Here is a 25641-nt window from a genome sequence, read left to right on the forward strand (position 1 = left end):
CAATTCTGCGTTGAAAAAGTCAAATGGTGCTCCTTCCCTTCCAAGCTCTGCCATGCGCCCAAACAGTGTTTTACCCCTACATATGGGGTATCAGCCTACTCAGGACAAATTACAAAACAACTTTTGAGGTCCAATTTCTCCTGTTACCCTTAGGAAAATAAAAAATTGGGGGCAAAAATATCATTTTTGCGGAAAAAAATGATTTTTTTATTTTCACGCCCAGGCGTTATAAACTTCTGTGAAGCACTTGGGGGTTCAAAGTGCTCACCACACATCTAGATAAGTTCCGCGGGGGGTCTAGTTTCCAAAATGGGGTCACTTGTGGGGAGTTTCAGTAGTTTAGGTACATCAGGGGCTCTCCAAACGCACATGACACCCACAGACCAATCCATCAAAGTCTGCATTCCAAAACGTCACTACTTCCCTTCCGAGTCCTGACGTGTGCCCATACAGTAGTTTTCTCCCACATATGAGGTATCAGCGTACTCAGGACAAATTGGACAACAACTTTTGGGGTCCAATTTCTCCTATTACCCTTGGGAAAATAAAAAAATGGGGACTAAAAGATGATGTTTGTTGAAAAAATACGATATTTTTATTTTCACGCCTGGTCGTTATAAACTTCTGTGAAGCACTGGGGGGGTCAAAGTGCTCACCACACATCTAGATAAGTTCCTTGGGGGGTCTAGTTTACAAAATGGTGTCATTTGTGGGGGGTTTCCACTGTTTAGGTACATTAGGGGCTCTCCAAAGGCAACATGACACCCGCAGACCATTCCATCAAAGTCTGCATTCCAAAACGTCACTACTTCCCTTCCGAGCCCCGACGTGTGCCCATACAGTAGTTTTCTCCCACATATGGGGTATCAGCATACTCAGGACAAATTGGACAACAACTTTTGGGGTCCAATTTCTCCTGGTACCCTTGGGAAAATAAAAAAATGGTGACTAAAAGATCATGTTTGTGGAAAAACGAATTTTTTATTTTCACGCCCGGGCATTATAAACTTCTGTGAAGCACTGGGGGGGTCAAAGTGCTCACCACACATCTAGATAAGTTCCTTAGGGGGTCTAGTTTCCAAAATGGTGTCATTTGTGGGGGGTTTCCACTGTTTTGGTACATCAGGAGTTTTCCAAACGCGACATGGTGTCCGATCTCAATTCCAGCCAAAAACGTCAAATGGCGCTGCTTCCCTTCCGAGCTCTGCCATGCGCCCAAATAGTGGTTTACCCCCACATGTGGGGTATCAGCGTACTCAGGACAAATTGCACAATAACTTTTACGGTCCTGTTACCCTTGGAAAAATAAGAATTGAGGGTGAAAAGATCATTTTTGTGGAAAAAATATGATTTTTTAATTGTATGGCTTTGTTATAAACTTCTGTGAAGCCCATGGGGGTTCAAAGTTCTCACCACACATCTAGATAAGTTCCTTAGGGGGTCTAGTTTCCAAAATGGTGTCATTTGTGGGGGGTTTCCACTGTTTTGGTACATCAGGGGTTTTCCAAACGCGACATGGTGTCCGATCTCAATTCCAGCCAAAAACGTCAAATGGCGCTGCTTCCCTTCCGAGCTCTGCCATGCGCCCAAATAGTGGTTTACCCCCACATGTGGGGTATCAGCGTACTCAGGACAAATTGCACAATAACTTTTAGGGTCCTGTTACCCTTGGGAAAATAAAAATTGGGGTGAAAAGATCATTTTTGTGGAAAAAATATGATTTTTTAATTGTACCGCTGTACGTTATAAACTTCTGTAAAGCCCTTGTGGGTTCAAAGTTCTCACCACATATCTAGATAAGTTCCTTGGGGGGTCTAGTTTCCAAAATGGGGTCACTTGTAGGGGGTTTCCACTGTTTAGGTACATCAGGGACTCTCCAAACGTGACATGGCGTCCAATCTGAATTCCAGCCAATTTTGCATTGAAAAAGTCAAACAGCGCTCCTTCCATTCTGAGCTCTGCCATGCACCGAAACAGTGGTTCCCCCCACATATCAGGTATCTGCGTACTCAGGACAAATTGCACAATAACTTTTGCAGTCCAATTTCTCCTGTTACCCTTGGTAAAATAAAAAAATGTGAACCTGAAGTATTTTTTTTATGAAAAAAAGTTAGATGTTCATTTTTTTTTTAAATATTAAAAAAAATTCCTGTGACGCACCTAAAGGGTTAATAAACTTCTTGAATGTGGTTTTGAGCACTTTAAGGGGTGCAGTTTTTAGAATGGTGTCACTTTTGGGTATTTTCTATCATATAGATCTATCATAAGTGGCTTCAAATGTGATGTGGTCCTAAAAATAAAATGGTGTTGTAAAAATGAGAAATCGCTGGTCAACTTTTAACCCTTATAACTTCCTAACAAAAAAAAATTTTGGTTCCAAAATTGTGCTGATGTAAAGTAAACATGTGGGAAATGTTAGTTATCAAGTTTTTTGTGTGCCGTATCTCTGTGATTTAAGGGCATAAAAATTCAAAGTTGGAAAATTGCGAAATTTTCAAAATTTTCGCCAAATTTCCGTTTTTCTCACAAATAAACGCAAGTTATTTGAATGAAATTTTACCACTAACATGAAGTACAATATGTCACGAGAAAACAATGTCAGAATCACCGGGATCCATGGAAGCGTTCCAGAGTTATGACCTCATAAAGGTACAGTGGTCAGAATTGTAAAAATTGGCCCGGTCATGAACATGCAAACCACCCTTGGGGGTGAAGGGGTTAAATTAATGCAGAGCCAGAGCTGTCACAAATCCAAAAATGAATTGTGACACAAAATTGTTGAAAAATAACAATCTCAAGGTTACAAGTCTCTATTTCCAGAGATCTTGATGTTCCTTTGTCCACGGTGCGCAACATAATCACAATCTTTTTAATCCATGAAACTGTATATAATCTCTCTGGACGTGGACGGCAGAGAAAAATGAATGATGAAAGGTTGCAACGCAGGATAGTCTGGATGGTGGATAAGCAACCCCAATCAATTTCAAAGAAATTCAAGCTGTCCTGCAGTCTCAGGGTGCATCAGTGTTAGTGTTAACTATCTTGTCGACATTTGAATGAAATTAAATGCTATGGCAGAAGATGCAGGAGGACCCCACTGCTGACACAGACATAAAAAAGTAGACTGCAATTTGCCAAAATGTATGTGAGCAAGCCAAAATCCTTCTGAGAAAGTGTCTTGTGGATAGATAACACCAAGATAGAGCTTTTAAGTAAAGCACATCATTCTGTTTACCAAAAACGGAATGAGACCTACAAAGAAAAGAACACAGCACCTACATTCAAATAAGGTGGAATTCAAAGATGTTTTTGGGTTGTTTTGCTGTCTCTAGCACTAGGTGCCTTGTCTGTGTGCAATGCATCATGAAATCTGAAGATTAACAAAGGATTTTGGGTCACAATGTAGTTCCCAATGTCAGAAAGCTGGGTTTGCATCCCAGGTCATGGGTCTTCCAGCAGGACAATGACCCCAAACATACTTTAACCCCTTACCTACAAGGGACGTAATATTCCATCCATGTGACCCTGGACCTAATTACCATGGACGGAATATTACGTCCCAGCGATCAGCGGCGCCCACGTGGTGAGCGCCGCTAATCGCGGCCGGGTGTCAGCTGATTATCACAGCTGACACCCGGCACAATGTGTCAGGGGCGGTCACGGACCGCCCCCGACACGTTAACCCCTTGTACACCGCAATCAATCGCGATTGCGGTGTACTGGGGGTTAAAGGGAAGCATCGGCAGGGAGGGGGCTCCCTCCTTGCTTCCCTGAGCCCCCCACGGCAGCGCAATTTGCAGCACTGCTGCGGGGGTCTCTTTCCCTACAGGCCCCCGGATCCAAGATGGCGACAGGGGCCTTCGGGAGCCTGTAGGGAGCTGACTTCCTCACTGCCTGCAAAGCGCAGGCATGAGGAAGTCTGCAGAACTGCCTGTGACAGATTACTGATCTGTCACAGTGATCTGTGATGTGACAGATCAGCGATCTGTCACAGGACAGTGATGTCCCACCTGGGACAAGGTAATAAAGTAAAAAAAAAAAAAGTGTTAAAAATAATTTTAAAAAAATCGCTAAATAAATTAGTAAAAAAAAAAAAAATATTCCCCAATAAATCCATTTTTTCAAAATAAAAAAAAAAACAATAAAAGTACACATATTTGGTATCGCCGCGTCCGTAGCGACCCACCCTATAAAACTGTCCCATTAGTTAACCCCTTTAGCGAACCCCTTAAAAAATAAAAATAAAAAACGAAGCAAAAAATAAAGATTTATTATCATACCACCGAACAAAAAGTACAATAATGCGCGATCAAAAAGACGCATATAAATATCCATGGTACCGCTGAAAACATCATCTTGTCCCGCAAAAAATGAGCCACCATACAGCGTCATCCGCAAAAAATTTAAAAAGTTATAGCTCGCAGAATAAAGCGATACAAAAATAATTATTTTTTATATAAAATTGTTTTCATTGCAAAAAAACGACAAAACATAAAAAAACGACCTAAATGAGGTAACACTGTAACCGTACTGACCCGAAGAATAAAACCGCTTGATCAATTTTATCGCACGTGGTACGGCGTAAACGCACCACCCAAAAGAAATTCATGAAACGCTGGTTTTTGTTCATTCTGCGTCCCAAAAATCGGAATAAAAAGCGATCAAAAAATGTCACGTGCACGAAAATGGTACCAATGAAAACGTCAACTCGTCCCGCAAAAAATAAGACCTCACATGACTCGGTGGGTCAAAATACGGAAAAATTATAGCTCACAATATGTGGTGATGCAAAAACTATTTTTACAATAAAAAGCGTCTTTTAGCGTCTGACAGCTGCCAAACATAAAAACCCGCCATAAATAGTAAATCAAACCCCCCGTTATCACCCCCTTAGTTAGGGAAAAATAATAAAACTAAAAGAAAATGTATTTATTTCCATTTTCCCATTAGGGTTAGGGCTCAGATTAGGGTTAGGAGTGTGTTGGGGTTAGGGTTGGAGTTATAATTGGGGGGTTTCCACTGTTTGGGCACATCAGGTGCTCTCCAAAGGCAACATGGCGTCTGATCTCAATTCCAGCCAATTCTGCGTTGAAAAAGTCAAATGGTGCTCCTTCCCTTCCAAGCTCTGCCATGCGCCCAAACAGTGTTTTACCCCTACATATGGGGTATCAGCCTACTCAGGACAAATTACAAAACAACTTTTGAGGTCCAATTTCTCCTGTTACCCTTAGGAAAATAAAAAATTGGGGGCAAAAATATCATTTTTGCGGAAAAAAATGATTTTTTTATTTTCACGCCCAGGCGTTATAAACTTCTGTGAAGCACTTGGGGGTTCAAAGTGCTCACCACACATCTAGATAAGTTCCGCGGGGGGTCTAGTTTCCAAAATGGGGTCACTTGTGGGGAGTTTCAGTAGTTTAGGTACATCAGGGGCTCTCCAAACGCACATGACACCCACAGACCAATCCATCAAAGTCTGCATTCCAAAACGTCACTACTTCCCTTCCGAGTCCTGACGTGTGCCCATACAGTAGTTTTCTCCCACATATGAGGTATCAGCGTACTCAGGACAAATTGGACAACAACTTTTGGGGTCCAATTTCTCCTATTACCCTTGGGAAAATAAAAAAATGGGGACTAAAAGATGATGTTTGTTGAAAAAATACGATATTTTTATTTTCACGCCTGGTCGTTATAAACTTCTGTGAAGCACTGGGGGGTTCAAAGTGCTCACCACACATCTAGATAAGTTCCTTGGGGGGTCTAGTTTACAAAATGGTGTCATTTGTGGGGGGTTTACACTGTTTAGGTACATTAGGGGCTCTCCAAAGGCAACATGACACCCGCAGACCATTCCATCAAAGTCTGCATTCCAAAACGTCACTACTTCCCTTCCGAGCCCCGACGTGTGCCCATACAGTAGTTTTCTCCCACATATGGGGTATCAGCATACTCAGGACAAATTGGACAACAACTTTTGGGGTCCAATTTCTCCTGGTACCCTTGGGAAAATAAAAAAATGGTGACTAAAAGATCATGTTTGTGGAAAAACGAATTTTTTATTTTCACGCCCGGGCATTATAAACTTCTGTGAAGCACTGGGGGGGTCAAAGTGCTCACCACACATCTAGATAAGTTCCTTAGGGGGTCTAGTTTCCAAAATGGTGTCATTTGTGGGGGGTTTCCACTGTTTTGGTACATCAGGAGTTTTCCAAACGCGACATGGTGTCCGATCTCAATTCCAGCCAAAAACGTCAAATGGCGCTGCTTCCCTTCCGAGCTCTGCCATGCGCCCAAATAGTGGTTTACCCCCACATGTGGGGTATCAGCGTACTCAGGACAAATTGCACAATAACTTTTACGGTCCTGTTACCCTTGGAAAAATAAGAATTGAGGGTGAAAAGATCATTTTTGTGGAAAAAATATGATTTTTTAATTGTATGGCTTTGTTATAAACTTCTGTGAAGCCCATGGGGGTTCAAAGTTCTCACCACACATCTAGATAAGTTCCTTAGGGGGTCTAGTTTCCAAAATGGTGTCATTTGTGGGGGGTTTCCACTGTTTTGGTACATCAGGGGTTTTCCAAACGCGACATGGTGTCCGATCTCAATTCCAGCCAAAAACGTCAAATGGCGCTGCTTCCCTTCCGAGCTCTGCCATGCGCCCAAATAGTGGTTTACCCCCACATGTGGGGTATCAGCGTACTCAGGACAAATTGCACAATAACTTTTAGGGTCCTGTTACCCTTGGAAAAATAAGAATTGAGGGTGAAAAGATCATTTTTGTGGAAAAAATATGATTTTTTAATTGTATGGCTTTATGTTATAAACTTCTGTGAAGCCCATGGGGGTTCAAAGTTCTCACCACACATCTAGATAAGTTCCTTAGGGCTCTAGTTTCCAAAATGGTGTCATTTGTGGGGGGTTTCCACTGTTTTGGTACATCAGGGGTTTTCCAAACGCGACATGGTGTCCGATCTCAATTCCAGCCAAAAACGTCAAATGGCGCTGCTTCCCTTCCGAGCTCTGCCATGCGCCCAAATAGTGGTTTACCCCCACATGTGGGGTATCAGCGTACTCAGGACAAATTGCACAATAACTTTTAGGGTCCTGTTACCCTTGGGAAAATAAAAATTGGGGTGAAAAGATCATTTTTGTGGAAAAAATATGATTTTTTAATTGTACCGCTGTACGTTATAAACTTCTGTAAAGCCCTTGTGGGTTCAAAGTTCTCACCACATATCTAGATAAGTTCCTTGGGGGGTCTAGTTTCCAAAATGGGGTCACTTGTAGGGGGTTTCCACTGTTTAGGTACATCAGGGACTCTCCAAACGTGACATGGCGTCCAATCTGAATTCCAGCCAATTTTGCATTGAAAAAGTCAAACAGCGCTCCTTCCATTCTGAGCTCTGCCATGCACCGAAACAGTGGTTCCCCCCACATATCAGGTATCTGCGTACTCAGGACAAATTGCACAATAACTTTTGCAGTCCAATTTCTCCTGTTACCCTTGGTAAAATAAAAAAATGTGAACCTGAAGTATTTTTTTTATGAAAAAAAGTTAGATGTTCATTTTTTTTTTAAATATTAAAAAAAATTCCTGTGACGCACCTAAAGGGTTAATAAACTTCTTGAATGTGGTTTTGAGCACTTTAAGGGGTGCAGTTTTTAGAATGGTGTCACTTTTGGGTATTTTCTATCATATAGATCTATCATAAGTGGCTTCAAATGTGATGTGGTCCTAAAAATAAAATGGTGTTGTAAAAATGAGAAATCGCTGGTCAACTTTTAACCCTTATAACTTCCTAACAAAAAAAAATTTTGGTTCCAAAATTGTGCTGATGTAAAGTAAACATGTGGGAAATGTTAGTTATCAAGTTTTTTGTGTGCCGTATCTCTGTGATTTAAGGGCATAAAAATTCAAAGTTGGAAAATTGCGAAATTTTCAAAATTTTCGCCAAATTTCCGTTTTTCTCACAAATAAACGCAAGTTATTTGAATGAAATTTTACCACTAACATGAAGTACAATATGTCACGAGAAAACAATGTCAGAATCACCGGGATCCATGGAAGCGTTCCAGAGTTATGACCTCATAAAGGTACAGTGGTCAGAATTGTAAAAATTGGCCCGGTCATGAACATGCAAACCACCCTTGGGGGTGAAGGGGTTAAATTAATGCAGAGCCAGAGCTGTCACAAATCCAAAAATGAATTGTGACACAAAATTGTTGAAAAATAACAATCTCAAGGTTACAAGTCTCTATTTCCAGAGATCTTGATGTTCCTTTGTCCACGGTGCGCAACATAATCACAATCTTTTTAATCCATGAAACTGTATATAATCTCTCTGGACGTGGACGGCAGAGAAAAATGAATGATGAAAGGTTGCAACGCAGGATAGTCTGGATGGTGGATAAGCAACCCCAATCAATTTCAAAGAAATTCAAGCTGTCCTGCAGTCTCAGGGTGCATCAGTGTTAGTGTTAACTATCTTGTCGACATTTGAATGAAATTAAATGCTATGGCAGAAGATGCAGGAGGACCCCACTGCTGACACAGACATAAAAAAGTAGACTGCAATTTGCCAAAATGTATGTGAGCAAGCCAAAATCCTTCTGAGAAAGTGTCTTGTGGATAGATAACACCAAGATAGAGCTTTTAAGTAAAGCACATCATTCTGTTTACCAAAAACGGAATGAGACCTACAAAGAAAAGAACACAGCACCTACATTCAAATAAGGTGGAATTCAAAGATGTTTTTGGGTTGTTTTGCTGTCTCTAGCACTAGGTGCCTTGTCTGTGTGCAATGCATCATGAAATCTGAAGATTAACAAAGGATTTTGGGTCACAATGTAGTTCCCAATGTCAGAAAGCTGGGTTTGCATCCCAGGTCATGGGTCTTCCAGCAGGACAATGACCCCAAACATACTTTAACCCCTTACCTACAAGGGACGTAATATTCCATCCATGTGACCCTGGACCTAATTACCATGGACGGAATATTACGTCCCAGCGATCAGCGGCGCCCACGTGGTGAGCGCCGCTAATCGCGGCCGGGTGTCAGCTGATTATCACAGCTGACACCCGGCACAATGTGTCAGGGGCGGTCACGGACCGCCCCCGACACGTTAACCCCTTGTACACCGCAATCAATCGCGATTGCGGTGTACTGGGGGTTAAAGGGAAGCATCGGCAGGGAGGGGGCTCCCTCCTTGCTTCCCTGAGCCCCCCACGGCAGCGCAATTTGCAGCACTGCTGCGGGGGTCTCTTTCCCTACAGGCCCCCGGATCCAAGATGGCGACAGGGGCCTTCGGGAGCCTGTAGGGAGCTGACTTCCTCACTGCCTGCAAAGCGCAGGCATGAGGAAGTCTGCAGAACTGCCTGTGACAGATTACTGATCTGTCACAGTGATCTGTGATGTGACAGATCAGCGATCTGTCACAGGACAGTGATGTCCCACCTGGGACAAGGTAATAAAGTAAAAAAAAAAAAAGTGTTAAAAATAATTTTAAAAAAATCGCTAAATAAATTAGTAAAAAAAAAAAAAATATTCCCCAATAAATCCATTTTTTCAAAATAAAAAAAAAAACAATAAAAGTACACATATTTGGTATCGCCGCGTCCGTAGCGACCCACCCTATAAAACTGTCCCATTAGTTAACCCCTTTAGCGAACCCCTTAAAAAATAAAAATAAAAAACGAAGCAAAAAATAAAGATTTATTATCATACCACCGAACAAAAAGTACAATAATGCGCGATCAAAAAGACGCATATAAATATCCATGGTACCGCTGAAAACATCATCTTGTCCCGCAAAAAATGAGCCACCATACAGCGTCATCCGCAAAAAATTTAAAAAGTTATAGCTCGCAGAATAAAGCGATACAAAAATAATTATTTTTTATATAAAATTGTTTTCATTGCAAAAAAACGACAAAACATAAAAAAACGACCTAAATGAGGTAACACTGTAACCGTACTGACCCGAAGAATAAAACCGCTTGATCAATTTTATCGCACGTGGTACGGCGTAAACGCACCACCCAAAAGAAATTCATGAAACGCTGGTTTTTGTTCATTCTGCGTCCCAAAAATCGGAATAAAAAGCGATCAAAAAATGTCACGTGCACGAAAATGGTACCAATGAAAACGTCAACTCGTCCCGCAAAAAATAAGACCTCACATGACTCGGTGGGTCAAAATACGGAAAAATTATAGCTCACAATATGTGGTGATGCAAAAACTATTTTTACAATAAAAAGCGTCTTTTAGCGTCTGACAGCTGCCAAACATAAAAACCCGCCATAAATAGTAAATCAAACCCCCCGTTATCACCCCCTTAGTTAGGGAAAAATAATAAAACTAAAAGAAAATGTATTTATTTCCATTTTCCCATTAGGGTTAGGGCTCAGATTAGGGTTAGGAGTGTGTTGGGGTTAGGGTTGGAGTTATAATTGGGGGGTTTCCACTGTTTGGGCACATCAGGTGCTCTCCAAAGGCAACATGGCGTCTGATCTCAATTCCAGCCAATTCTGCGTTGAAAAAGTCAAATGGTGCTCCTTCCCTTCCAAGCTCTGCCATGCGCCCAAACAGTGTTTTACCCCTACATATGGGGTATCAGCCTACTCAGGACAAATTACAAAACAACTTTTGAGGTCCAATTTCTCCTGTTACCCTTAGGAAAATAAAAAATTGGGGGCAAAAATATCATTTTTGCGGAAAAAAATGATTTTTTTATTTTCACGCCCAGGCGTTATAAACTTCTGTGAAGCACTTGGGGGTTCAAAGTGCTCACCACACATCTAGATAAGTTCCGCGGGGGGTCTAGTTTCCAAAATGGGGTCACTTGTGGGGAGTTTCAGTAGTTTAGGTACATCAGGGGCTCTCCAAACGCACATGACACCCACAGACCAATCCATCAAAGTCTGCATTCCAAAACGTCACTACTTCCCTTCCGAGTCCTGACGTGTGCCCATGCAGTAGTTTTCTCCCACATATGAGGTATCAGCGTACTCAGGACAAATTGGACAACAACTTTTGGGGTCCAATTTCTCCTATTACCCTTGGGAAAATAAAAAAATGGGGACTAAAAGATGATGTTTGTTGAAAAAATACGATATTTTTATTTTCACGCCTGGTCGTTATAAACTTCTGTGAAGCACTGGGGGGTTCAAAGTGCTCACCACACATCTAGATAAGTTCATTAGGGGGTCTAGTTTCCAAAATGGGGTCACTTGTGGGGGGTTTCCACTGTTTAGGTACATCAGGGGCTCTCCAAAAGCAACATGACACCCGCAGACCATGCCATCAAAGTCTGCATTCCAAAACGTCACTACTTCCCTTCCGAGCCCCGACGTGTGCCCATACAGTAGTTTTCTCCCACATATGAGGTATCAGCGTACTCAGGACAAATTGGACAACAACTTTTGGGGTCCAATTTCTCCTGTTACCCTTGGGAAAATAAAAAAATTGGAGACTAATTGATCATGTTTGTGGAAAAAATACGATTTTTTTATTTTCTTGCCTGGGCATTATAAACTTCTGTTCAAAGTGCTCACCACACATCTAGATAAGTTCCTCAGGGGGTCTAGTTTCCAAAATGGTGTCATTTGTGGGGGGTTTCTACTGTTTTGGTACATCAGGGGCTTTCCAAACGCGACATGGTGTCCGATCTCAATTCCAGCCAAAAACGTCAAATGGTGCTGCTTCCCTTCCGAGCTCTGCCATGTGCCCAAATAGTGGTTTAGCCCCACATGTGGGGTATCAGCGTACTCAGGATAAATTGCACAATATCTTTTAGGGTCCTGTTACTCTTGGAAAAATAAGAATTTAGGGTGAAAAGATCATTTTTGTGGAAAAAATATGATTTTTTAATTGTACGACTGTATGTTATAAACTTCTGTGAAGCCCTTGGGGGTTCAAAGTTCTCACCACACATCTAGATAAGTTCCTTGGGGGGTCTAGATTCCAAAATGGTGTCATTTGTGGGGGGTTTCCACTGTTTTGGTACATCAGGGGTTTTCCAATCGCGACATGGTGTTCGATCTCAATTCTAGCCACAAACGTCAAATGGCGCTGCTTCCCTTCCGAGCTCTGCTATGTGCCCAAATAGTCATTTACACCCACATATGGGGTATCAGCGTACTCAGGACAAATTGCACAATAACTTTTAGGGTCCTGTTACCCTTGGAAAAATAAGAATTGAGGGTGAAAAGATCATTTTTGTGGAAAAAATATGATTTTTTAATTGTACCGCTGTTCGTTTTAAACTTCTGTGAAGCCCTTGTGGGTTCAAAGTTCTCACCACATATCTAGATAAGTTCCTTGGGGGGTCTAGTTTCCAAAATGGGGTCACTTGGGGGGGTTTCCACTGTTTAGGTACATCAGGGGCTCTCCAAACGCGACATGGCGTCCGATCTGAATTCCAGCCAATTTTGCATTGAAAAAGTCAAACGATGCTCCTTCCCTACTGAGGTCTGCCATGCGCCGAAACAGTGGTTCCCCCCCACATATCAGGTATCAGCGTACTCAGGACAAATTGCACAATAACTTTTGCAGTCCAATTTCTACTGTTACCCTTGGTAAAATAAAGAATTGAACCTGAAGTATTTTTTTTGTGAAAAAACTTTAAATGTTCATTTTTTTTTTTAAATATTCAAAAAATTCCTGTGACGCACCTAAAGGGTTAATAAACTTCTTGAATGTGGTTTTAAGCACCTTAAGGGGTGCAGTTTTTAGAATGGTGTCTCTTTTGGGTATTTTCTATCATATAGACCCCTCAAAGTGGCTTCAAATGTGATGTGGTCTCTAAAAATAAAATGGTGTTGCAAAAATGAGAAATCGCTGGTCAATTTTTAACCCTTATAACTTCCTAACAAAAAAAAATTTTGGTTCCAAAATTGTGCTGATGTAAAGTAAACATGTGGGAAATGTTATTTATTAAGTTTTTTGTGTGCCGTATCGCTGTGATTTAAGGGCATAAAAATTCAAAGTTGGAAAATTGCGAAATTTTGAACATTTTCGCCAAATTTCCGTTTTTTTCACAAATAAACGCAAGTTATTTGAATGAAATTTTACCACTAACATGAAGTACAATATGTCACGAAAAAACATTGTCACAATCACCGGGATCCATGGAAGCGTTTCAGAGTTATGACCTCATAAAGGGACAGTGGTCAGAATTGTAAAAATTGGCCCGGGAGTTAACGTGCAAACCACCCTTGGTAGTGAAGGGGTTAAGAAGCACACAGAAATTGATGGAAACAAAGTGATGGAGAGTTCTAAAGTGGCCAGCAAGGATTCCGGATCCAAATCCCATTGAACACTTGTGCAGAGATTTAAAAATAGTTGTTGGGAGAAGACATTCTTCAAATATGAGAGACCTGGAGCAGTTTACAAAGCAAGAGTGGTCCAAAATTCCAGTTGAGAGGTGAAAGAAGCTTGTTGATGGGTCATAGGAAACGAAAGGATGTGCAACCAAATATTGTGTTTAGGATGCCATTAATTTACTCCGATCAGTTTTAGTTTTTTTAAATTATGTCCAATTTGCCTTTTCTTTGTTTGTTTCAGTACATGCAAACGAAATAAACATGTGTATAACACAAAGTGTAATTGCAATAATTGTCTGGGAAAAATACTTTAGTCTCTGGAAAAATTTCAAGAGTGTCAACACTTTTGGCTATGACTTTAGTATTTTTGTAGTACTGGAGTTAATTTATGCTACCTTTAAGTACCGTATATACTCGCATATAAGCTAAGATTTTCATCCCATTTTTTTGTACTGAAAGTCCCCCTCTTGGCTTATACGCAAGTCATATATGCCAGGGGTTCGGCGGGGGAGGGAGATCTGGGGTGTCAGATCATACTCTCCCCCCCGCTTCTCCCACGGTCTCAGACTCCTTCCTTCAGCGGTCACGTGGTACCGTATGAATGAATATGCGCATATTCATGACTTTAATGAGCGGTACCACGTGACCGCTGAAGGAAGGAGCCTGAGACCTTGGGAGAAGCGGGGCTGCAGAGACCATGCCAGGAGGCATGCAATAACTATACGGAATATTCACCTGTCCCCGGTCCACCGCTGCGCGCCGCTCTGTCCTCCGAGTCCTCTGGCTGTGATCTTCAGGTCAGAGGGCGCGGTGACGTGGTTAGTGCGTGTCGCGCCCTCTGCTGCCTGAACAACATTGACAGAGGACTCGGAAGACAGCGGCAGCGGTGGAACGGGGACAGGTGAATAGCTGAGGTGCCGGGGCCCTGAGCCAGCGGTGACACCGGCACCTGTCCACATAGCGCGCCGGTGTCACCGCCTGCTCAGGTCACCAGCATCTGGCCCCCAACGACAAGGGGTGAGTATGTCATTTTTTTTTGCAGCAGCGGCCTATTCTATGGAGCATCTTATGGGGCAGCATATGCGGGCATAATCTATGGAGCATCTCATGGGGGCATAATCTGTGGAGCATCTTATAGGGCCATAACCTTAATGGAGCAGCATATGGGGCATATTATTCTATGGAGCAGCTTATGGGGCCATTATTAACCTTTGTGCAGCATTATATGGGGTGTATTTTGTATGGAACATCTTATGAGGCCCATCATGAACTGTATGGATCATTATATGGGGCTCCTGATTCAATATGGATATTCAAAAACATTTAACCCACTGATGTCTCAATTAATTTTACTTTTATTAGTATCTATTTTTATTTTTGAAATTTACCAGTAGCTGCTGCATTTTCCACCCTAGGCTTATACGTGAGTCAATCATTTTTCTCAGTTTTTTTTGTGGCAAAATTAGGGGTGGTCTGCTTATACTTGGGTCGGCTTATTCATGAGTATATACGGTAACACTGCAACCCCTGGCAAAAATTATGGAATCACCAGCCTTGGAGGATGTTCATTCAGAACAAAAAATGTGGTAGTCAGTAATGGTTACTTTTTTAGACCAAGCAGAGGGGAAAAATTATGGAATCACTCAATTTTGCAAGCTGTTATAAAAGACAGAGGTGGTGCAACAAAATACTAGTGATGTGTTGGAGTGTTTTTTTTGTTTGTTTTCCATGATTCCTTAATTTAATTTTTTCCCACAGAATTGAGTGACTCCATATTTTTTCCCCTCTGCTTGGTCTAAAAAAGTAACCATTACTGACTACCACATTTTTTGTATTTGATTACTTTTAGTGTTTCTTAAAGCCAGAAAGTTGCCATTTGAAATGACTTTAGTTTTGTGCCATGTCTGTGATCTGCTTTTTTTCTACAAAACTAAACAACTGAATGAACATCCTCCAAGGCCGGTGATTCCATAATTTTTGCCAGGGGTTGTATATCTCTAAGGAAGTCTTTCCTTTTATGTCACGGTCATGAGCTGATAATTGACATATTTTACTCTTACTAAATTATCTTGCCATCAAACATTTTCTATCAATCTATTAAGTTTTTTTTAAAATGTGTACATTGTTACAAGCATAATATGTAAAATATTTCACTTGATGGTACATTACACTTATAAAAACAAGATTTTCTCTGCATGTATGTTTCTTTAACACTTATCAGGCTGTTGAGTAAAGTCTAAATGGCTCCATTTTTATTTTTGTCAGCTGCTTGCGGTTTTAAGCGCCAGATTATTGAACAGATGTTACATGTAATTGAATAATATTGCACAAATTCCCATCACTATGTGGCAGAGAACCACATGTTTTTAAGAGAATATCATAATGACTGCAGCTCTGTACTTGATTCTTTGCTACTGATTCATCAAACAGTTTATTCCAGAGTTCTAATACAAAACTGAAATGTCTTTACACCAGTCCCGGCCAGCTTTGCCAACTCTTAATTTAAAAAAAAAATGGGTGTGACTTAACGCAGGCTACAAATTCATCATAATTTACACCATAAAGGTGGCATTAATTATGACAGAAAAATAATCTATTCGCTTACTGGAGTAGATTTCTTGCAGTGGCACACATCAGCTAAAAGATGCACCAAATTAATTAAAAAGGCAGATGCCTCTTAATGAGTTAGGTGCATTTTACCCTAGTGACCTTTTTATCAAGACTGTCATGGAAAACATGATGAATCAGGCCCTCTATGTACCACTGATTAGTGTAGAATACCTATCCGATATGCCATTTGATGAAGCAGGCCAGGGTTTTAAGGCATATAGCATTACAGTAAGGCACCAGTTTTTAACAGTTGAGATGCATGAACTGTTCAGGCCCAGAGATTCAAGAGGTATTTCATACAGGTTACACTAGTGAGCTAGTGTGTAAAATCATCATTGTCATATACTCACTAGGATTTGAGTCTGGTTATCCGGTAGAGTGTCAATAGATAGGCTGTCACCTCCAAGACCGTGGATGACACGTGTAGCGATCTTGTTCTGCCCATTGCTAATATCACGCTGAAGCCTCACTAAGTGATTGTCCCTTCGTTTAATCCTTAAAAGGCTGAGACCTGAAAAATATTGATGTAGAGATGATTTTGTGATTTATTTTACAAAGCCTCAAACATGGAAAACCCTATGGAAAAATATCTGATTTTTTTCAAATCTACAGTTTTCCTGAGTTTTTTACCAATACTATGCAACTGCTTACTAAAATTTCAACCATTCTTTTGCAACCATTTTCCAAGATTTAATTTATTCTTATGCAAAGGGTAAAATAAATGGTAAAGTTGGCATCATAGTCCATGGCAAAAATCACTATAAAGAGTTGTGAGTAGAAACAAGGAACATCCAAACGCTTACATTCTGAAAGATGTACTAATTCTTGATTTTCATTGACGACAACTTACAGAACAGACTTTTTTCTTAGATTGTGGGAGAAAACTTGGAGTGCCCAGAGGAAATCCACCAAAACAAGAGGAATTATATACAAATAACATGCAGATGTTAGCTTGGTAGGAAACCAAACCCAGAGCATATTGTCACTGCCACTATGTAAGGGGGTTTAAAAATGAACCATTACGTTTACTCTCTCTGAAATCCATTCTTAGGCTATGTGCACACGCTGCGGATTCTGCTGCGGATCCGCTGCGGATTTGGCCTCTGCGGATCCGCAGCAGTTCCGCAGACAGTGTACAGTACAATGTAAGTCTATGTGACTTACAATCCACAGTGCACATGCTGCGGGTTTTCAACTGCGGAAAAGCTGCGGTTTTGAATCCGCAGAAAGAATTGGCATGTCAATTCTTTCTGCAGATTCCGCTGCGGTTTGCCACCTATTCCATTGTCCAGGTGGCAAACCGAAGGCCAATCCACAGGTCATTTTACCTGCAGTTTTACCTGCGGATCCGCAGATACAAATCCGCGGGTGAATCCGCAACGTGTGCACATAGCCTAAGGGTATGTGCACACGTTGCGGATTGCTGTGCACATGCTACGTAAAATTCCGCGCGGAAATGCAGCGGTTTATTTTCCATAGCATGTCAATTCTTTGTGCGAATTCCACAGCGTTTTTACACACATTCCATTCTAGGAATCCGCAGGTGTAAAAACACAGGCCAAATCCGCACAAAATCCGCTAGAAATCCGCAGGTAAAACGCAGGCATTGTGACCTGCGGATTCTGCCAAAAATAGCAGATTCTGAACGGAAAATTCCGCACAGCAATCCGCAACGTGTGCACATACCCTGACGTCACATGAAAGCCACTCTTACCTTCTGCTTTGAGTTACAGTTGATTGAATTGTGAAATTCTACCTGGCTACCTACATGATGTCATTACTATCTATGAGAGTGAGTCAAAAATTAAAATTAACCGCATTCTGAGGAAGGCCGATTAGGCCGAAATATCAACACTTTTTATGTGGATCTTTCTGTTTTTTCTATTTGTGCAATAAATATATTATTTCATCATTGAAAAGGAGTGCCAAGTTTTTATTTTTCTTCAACCTTATGGAGAGAGATGAGTGATGATAGCATAGTTAGACATTTGCGCTGGGTCAAGAATCATCTCATAAAGTGTGTCTCTAGATTGCAGGTCAAGATTCTGTATACCGCCAGAAGTGGGTGATTGTATTGCTCTGTATCCTAAAAGTTAAATGTGAGGTATAAATCAGCCAGGGATCAGCATGGCATGGTGGATTAAAGAAGGGGATTATCCTGCCAGAAGTAAGACACTGGACACCAATAGGCACAGGGGGAGTCTGGGATAAGGATCACCAGCGCCATAGCTAATAAAGGGAATGGAACATCAGAAAATAATAAATCATATAAATCAGGTTTTAGTATTAAATTTATTTTATTTTTCTTTGCATTTATTTTCATTACATTTCATTACAATCTTTAAAAGAAACCATATAATTCATAAGAAACAACTTTATCCCAGTTTTCCGCAGGATAATACCTATACTATTGCAAAGTTATTTTCTCTGATGAAGCCCCCTTCGGACTGTTTGGGACATTTTGAAAAATGATTGTCCGGAGAAGATAAGGTGAGAACTACCATGAGTCCTGTGTCGTGGCAAAAGTAGAGCATCCTAAGATCAATCGTGTGTGGTTGCGTTTCATCTAAGGTAAGGAGCTGACTGACAATTTTGCCTATAAACAATGCCGTGAATAAAGAATGGGGAGCTAAACATCCTGCAAGAGCAACTTCTCCCAACGATCCAAGAGGAATTTGGTGATGAACAATTATTTTTTCAGTATGATGGGAGACCGTGTCACAATCTATAAAAGTTTAAAAATGCACTGAATGCTGATAATTTTACTTCAGTAGCCATAGAAACATCTTCTGACTAAAAGATTTAAAAACATTGAAGCTGAAAATTTTGTGTCAGTCACAAAACGTCTGGCTGCAACTGTACACAGCTGATAACACAGGATCCACCATTCACACCATGTGATGTCACAATACATAAGATAAAGTCCAAGTCTTTGACTACTAGAATAGCCCCAGTGGCCAGTATAAAATTGCAAGATGTCGGTAAAGAAACAAAGGCTGATCATGATATGAAGAAAAAATGATTACCCACATTTTTTTCTAAAATAAATCTAACATAAAAACCAGATTTAAACAGTAAGTCATTTTCTGATGATACATACCTAATAAGGTGCACCACTTTAGGTCTCAAAGGGAACCTGTCAGGACACTGGACTGAGTACAGTAACCTGCAGATAGTGTCAGGTCGGCGCCCTTATACTGATTAAAATGATACATTGGTTGATTAAATCTGTCTTGTGGTTGTTGATTAATCTTTATTTTCAGTTTTCAGTTAGTGATATGCCCGTGCTCCAGGGCGGCTTGTGGGAGGTCTTCATGTGGTGCGATGACTAGCTATTCATAATGAAGTCTGCTGACGGGTCACTGATCCCTCACTGACCTGCTCCCTAATTTATTTGATGTACTCCTGATATTCCTTAAATAAAAGTGTTTGAAAATGGCGCCTGCCGTGTAAGCATGAAGATGCCGCACAGGCCTTCCCGAAGCCTGAGCATATTATTAACTCAAAACTGAAAATAAAGATTAAACAACAACCACAAGACGGATTTCATCAACCAAAGTATCATTTTAATTAGCATAACGGCGCTGACCTGACACTCTCTTTAGGTTACTGTGCACAATCCTGATGAAAGTTTCTCTTTAAAGCCACTGAGGGCTTAGGCCCCTTTTACACATCAGTTTTTTGCCATCAGTCACAATCCATCGAATTTTGAAAAAACAGATCCGGCGTCTGATGCCGCTGGATCCGTTTTTTTCTCATAGCGACAGATTGCGATGGATAGCCGCACATTTCATCCGTCGACGGATCCGTCGGAAATTGTCCGGCAGCCGGAGACGACGGACATAGAACGTTTTTTGTCGTCTACGTCAAAAAATCGGACGGCGACGGATTTTTGCTAGAATGGAAGTCTATGGGCGACAGATCCGTCGCTGTTTGGCAAATGACGGAATCCGGCGACGGAATCCGTTTTTTTAACTGTGCATGCTCCGACACTGCGTGTATGCTGTGTGCGGGCTATGTGTGTATGCGTGTGTGTGGGGGTTGCGGGCCTGTGCGGGGTGTGGTGTAATGACCACTGTATCCACTAGGGGGCGCTGTGTGGATGTCCCAAGAGAGAGGATGAGTGGCAGAATATGGATGGACCGTTATGTATCTCAAAGTGGGTGGCCTTGAGATGGAGACTGATGCGTGTGTTGAGCAGCAGTGATACTGTGAGCAGGGACCTGGTTGGTCCAGTGTGGAAGGTCCCGCTAGGAGAAGTGTCTCCTGGCTAACAGCCTGTGGAGTGACTGTGTCACTGGATGCTATGCTGTTATGAACTTTATGTTGCTTGCTTTGGTTGATGCTGCATAAAAAAACCGCATGGACTATACTGGTTTTATGGAAAAACCCATGCCGGATCTGGTTTTGTGGCGGTTAAGCGAGAATTCCCTATGTGAATGACAGCGCTACCTCACAATTGGTGGAGAATTGCTATGGGCAGTATAGTAGCCTTGTTGCTAGGGGCAATGAAAGAGGACTGTGGATTGTGATAGGGTGCCTCTGCGGATAAGAGGTACCCGAGGACCTGTGTGGCCGACACAGGTAATGGACTGGTGTTCGTGTGGTACTGACCAGGGTCAATGAGTAAGACGGTGACCCGTGTGGCCAACACAGGTATCGGACAGTTGTTCGGGTGGTACTGACCTGGGTCAGTGAGGAAGACTGTGTACCTGGAGGGTTCAGTGAGGAAAGGTCCTGGAGGGTCAGCCCTGGGAGAAGAGTCGGATCCCAGGAGCACGTGGTGTGACCTTGGACCTGGTGAGGCGCGAGTGTTGGGCAGTCTCAGGCGGAGACAGATGTCCTGAAGAGCACCCGCCGAGCCCCTGGACCTGGTGAGGGCAGTGTGTGGGGAGACCCTGGGAGGAGGGTCGCTCCCTGAATCGCACCCGGTTCGCCCTGTGTGTTGGTCTCAGGTGGAGACAGGAGTGTCCTGAATAGCACACAGTCAGGACACGTGAGTTTTTGTGTGGTGTGTTTTTTCTTAACTCAGCCTGCGGTGGCTCAGTGGGAGTCAAGAAGGTGACAAGCAGCTTCCGGTAACTCGGCGAATTACGAAGGGGACAAGCGGCTTCCAGTAACTCGGCGGGGTTATGAAGAGGACACCAGCAGCGGTGTGTCAACAGCAGCGGGTAGTGACGGTGATCGGTGACAGCAGGAGCAGTGGTGGTGCCACTAAGGACTTGTGTGGTATCGTAAGAGACACAAACTGTGTGGTGTGAACTGTGGTCTGAGAAGACCGGTATAGCGGACATGGGGAGATCCCGAAAGGGGGTTGAGTCCCAGAAGGGGGCGGTGACCCAAATCGGGGTGGTAGCCCAAAAGGGGGTGGAGTCCCAAATTGGGGTGGTAACCCAAAAAGAGGTGGAGTCCCAGAGGGGGGCGGTGACCCAAATTGGGGTGGTGGTCCAGAAAGGGGCCGAGTTTGAAGAAATGGCAACACTGGTTGGCTCAGTGGGTATGTCTGGAAAATTGCAGTGTTCATGTATGTCATTTCCAGAATGTGGGATATTCTTTCCGGGTGATGACTGGCCGCAAGTGTGTACCGTGATGCTATACTGGGAAGGGATCTCGGGACGGTTGGACTCAAAGAAGAGTCAGGTGACTCTGGTAGGAGCTCCTCTCACTTTCTGTCTGACCGAGAAAATGGTTCAGGTTTGCTGTAAACATGAGTTAATGTTTGAGGGGCTCGGAGGCAGTGAGTGCCAAGGTGACAGTATACCATCAGACTTAGTGTATGCCTTGGAGCGGGGCCGGGACTTTGTCAGGTTTGATGATATATGCCAGGAGGGTGGAGACATTCCTACTGTTGGGCTAACCAATACGAAGACTGTGACGGCTCCTGACATGGAGAGATCAGAGGTGGAAGTATCCGCGGTAACGCCAGAACCTTCCGTCCAGGAGTAGAGCAAAACGACGACCTTCCAGTCTGTGATTAATGTACCAGAAGATATGCAAGATGCCTGTGCTGAGGATGGTGTGCATGAGGCTTTCAAAGAGGCGGTCAAAGAGTGTAAGGTGCACTGGGCACCTGAAACTCGGCAGTTGGTGTTAGTAATCAGCCAGAGAATATACATCAAACCGAGTAGCTGTCCTGAAAGAGATGCATCTGCAATGTCTCCACGCCAAACAGCAGGTCAGGCGGAGTAATATGAAGGTTGCTCGATGCCTAGAGTTAGCGAAGGAGGCTATGGATCAGCTGGGTTTGCAGAAAGATGTGGCTCCGGTACCCAAAGCTCTGATTGGAAGAATCATTGGAAGATCCGAGAAGGTAATGCAATACCTTGTGAATATCTCCGGTGTGGTGAGGGTGAGGATCCCTCCTGATGATGAAGACCAGGTATCCAGTGGGTAGAATTCCCATCATGGTGGTTGGCTCCGCGGAGAGCCTGAGAGACTTTTGGATGCTCGTAGAGTATCGAGTGGGGTACCTGCAAGAGATTGAGCAGTTGAGGCGGGACCATCGGCGAATCAATAAAGAAGTGCGGAACACCAGGTGGCGGCCGCCTTCGACCCAAGATGTAAGGATCCGAACGGTTCCTCCAAGTAGTGACATGGCAGGTGGCCGAAGATTGTCAGCAAGTGGCAGTTCGACGGGCCGTGCGAGGCTGAGAGACATTAGTTCCTGTGAGACGCTGAATGGGTCAGACTCAGGCCAGACAGTAGGCCCGATTAAGACTGATGACCGTACCAACCGGGAGAGCCGGTCAGTGGGAGAAAGGTCAGGTGACGAAGCGCACTGTAGGAGGGTGGTGACTAAACAGTGTCTGATGTCGCAGACAGACCATGACTAGAGGGTCAAAGACAATGACCAATATGCTGACCGCTGGGGCGGGGGAGGCTTATCGCAGAGATGAGGCCGTATGACAGATGGAGACGGTTCTCTCCACCTGGGGGGCAAGGTGTAGTGAGTGCCCGGTCACAAGATCCTGGGGTGATGCTATGTGTTCAACCCCACAGGTTTGAACAGAGGGGGGAGGTATGTGGTGTAATGACCACTGTGTCCGCTAGGGGGCGCTGTGTGGATGTCCCAAGAGAGAGGATGAGTGGCAGAATATGGAAGGACCGTTATGTATCTCAAGGTGGGTGGCCTTGAGATGGAGACTGATGCATGTGTTGAGCAGCAGTGATACTGCGAGGTGCTGTGTCAATGTGTCAGTGAGAAGTCTCCAGGTAACTAGGGAGATGGGCGGCCCTAGTTACCTACAAACCCACCCAGGGGGTGTGTTTAGTACACTATAGTAAATGACTGAGTGTGTGAAAGACCTGTGATGAGGTATAGCCATGTGAACCGGTGGACGTGGCTACGGACCATATATGGTGGCCAGGGTAGGTCACATGTGGTGAATGCAGGGACCTGGTTGGTCCAGTGTGGAAGGTCCCGTTAGGAGAATAGGAGAAGTGTCTCCTGGATAACAGCCTGTGGAGTGGCTGTGTGTAATGGCTACCAGCGTCTGAGAGTCCCAGAGGAGAGAGTGGATGTCTGCAGCGTGGAGAAACAGCCATGAGGAAACCCTGACGTGGGTGAGATAACTGTGAGGCTGAAGAGCCTGTGTATGCCAACCTGTGTGACCACAGGGAGGACAGAGAGAAGCTCTGTCAAGGATGCTATGCTGTTATGAACTTTATGTTGCTTGCTTTGGTTGATGCTGCATAATAAATCGCATGAACTATACTGGTTTTATGGAAAAACCAGTGCCGGATCTGGTTTTGTGGCGGCTAAGCGAGAATCCCCTATTTGAATGACAGCGCTACCTCACAGGGGGTATGCAGGGCTGTGCAGGGGTATGCGGGGCTGTGCGGGGGTCTTCGTGGCTGTGCGGGGGCCTGCGTGTGTGTTTGTGTGTGCATGTGTGTGTATGCAGGCATCGTCCGATGGTACTACAAGTCCTATCGGGCTATGCCTGCTACAGTGATTGATTGACACATTAACCAATGATGTGACCGCTCTCCAGGGGCTCCAGTGATACAATGACGGCGATAAACCTCCGCATTGTATCACTCCGCCGACGACAGGTCACCGGAGTTCACCTGTCACTTTGCGGTTCTACAGCATGAGAATTTTCTCTCACGCTATAGTGCCGTAAAGTGAGAGGCTTATCTCCAATGACACACTGCTGGAGGGTTATCTCCGGTCAGTGTGTCATTGGAGGCCTATAGAGAGGTCACATCTGCTGATTACGTCGGACAGGGAGTATATTGTTTTTTTTTTTTGTTTTTTTTTTTTGCTTCATTCTTATGTGTGTGGGTTTTTTTTAACCCTTTATTAATATAAGATTAATAATGGATAGGCGTCATTTTGACGCCTCTCCATTATTAAACGGGCTTAATGTCACCTTACAATAGCAAGGTGACACTAACCCCTTATTACCCCATATGCCACCGCTACACGGCACGGGGAAGAGAGGAGCTAAGTGCCAGAATTGCCGCATCTTAGAGATGCGCCATTTCTGGGGCAGCTGCAGGCTGGTATTTGTAGCCAGGGGAGGCCAATATCCATGGCCCCTTCCTAGGCTATGAATATAGCCTTTCTGGCTATAAAATATAGGGGGACCACATGTCATTTTTTATGGAGTCCCCCTATTTTAATAGCCAGTAAAGGCTATGCAGATGGCTGCGGGCTGATATTCATAGCCTGGGAAGAGGCCATGGGTATTACCCCCTTCCCAGGCTACAAATATTGACCCCGGCCGTTGGCTTTCACCCTCTGGCGCAGAAAATTGCGTGGGAACCCACGCCGTTTTTTTTTTTTGTTTGTTTGTTTTTTTAATAAAACATTGTTCATTAATAAACATCAGCCTTGCTATTATTTATCTATGTATGTCTATCCATAGATATATCTATGGATATATCTAAAAATTAGAAAATAGAGGCAGCACTCCTTTTTAGAAAGTTGAAAAAAATGTAGCTTATATTTCCGACCCACATGGTAAGCCAACCTTGTGGGTCTGAAATAAAAGCCACATTTATGGAAAAGCTCCAAATCTAGACTTAATTTTAAGACACTATCGCTCCCTCGTTCTAAAGAAGGCATGGGAGCTCCTGATCCACAGAGGTATCAAATAACAGCGACGCTATCTCTGGTAGTTGACTGTGCAAGAAACTACGAACATAAATTATGGGTACAGGTAGCAAAGGAATCAATATCAATACCGATCTCCACCATACTCCACGCATCCAAGGAATTTATAAATTAGACATACCCAATGCTATTACTAGGAATATAGTGCAAACTTGGGCGAATCATTCGACTTCACTAATGCCACTCCCGTCACCTTTAGCCAGAATTGTGGACTTGCCGGGATTGTATCTGGATCAGGTCAAAATTAAGTCTATTGACTCCTTGCACCAAATTAGAGCTGAAATAGGAATTTTTTTTGGCAGAACGCACCCTACTCCCGTTACCAGAATTACAAAATAAGTTCCCAAATTACCATCTAAATTTTCTTAACTATCACAGACTCAAAAATGCCATGGAATTGTAACTGAAACCTGGAGTCCCAACCAGGAGATTAACGGTCTTTGAATCGTTAATAATCCAGACCAAACGCCCAAGAGATATACTGGCAAAATTGTACCAGATACTCATGGCCAATTCAATCTCTATAAAAAGAGCGTATATACTGGCGTGGGAGAAAGAACTGGGCATCACACTGCAGGACT

At 43.1% G+C, this 25641-nt stretch overlaps 1 protein-coding gene across 4 annotated transcripts in view; it reads right to left on the reverse strand.

The window, feature by feature from the left end:
* The window catches only part of PLXDC1 (plexin domain containing 1), a 167582-nt gene that overhangs the window by 119093 nt on the left and 22848 nt on the right, over positions 1–25641 (reverse strand). For all 4 annotated transcript variants that reach the window (XM_073572525.1, XM_073572524.1, XM_073572523.1 and 1 more), the window contains exon 2: positions 16290–16450. In XM_073572525.1, the coding sequence (XP_073428626.1) occupies positions 16290–16450 (161 nt within the window). The remainder of the gene's footprint in view (positions 1–16289; positions 16451–25641) is intronic.

The sequence above is a fragment of the Dendrobates tinctorius genome, unplaced genomic scaffold, assembly GCF_039654945.1.
Source record: "Dendrobates tinctorius isolate UK_male_01 unplaced genomic scaffold, ASM3965494v1 ptg000032l, whole genome shotgun sequence".
Classification (NCBI taxonomy): domain Eukaryota; kingdom Metazoa; phylum Chordata; class Amphibia; order Anura; family Dendrobatidae; genus Dendrobates; species Dendrobates tinctorius.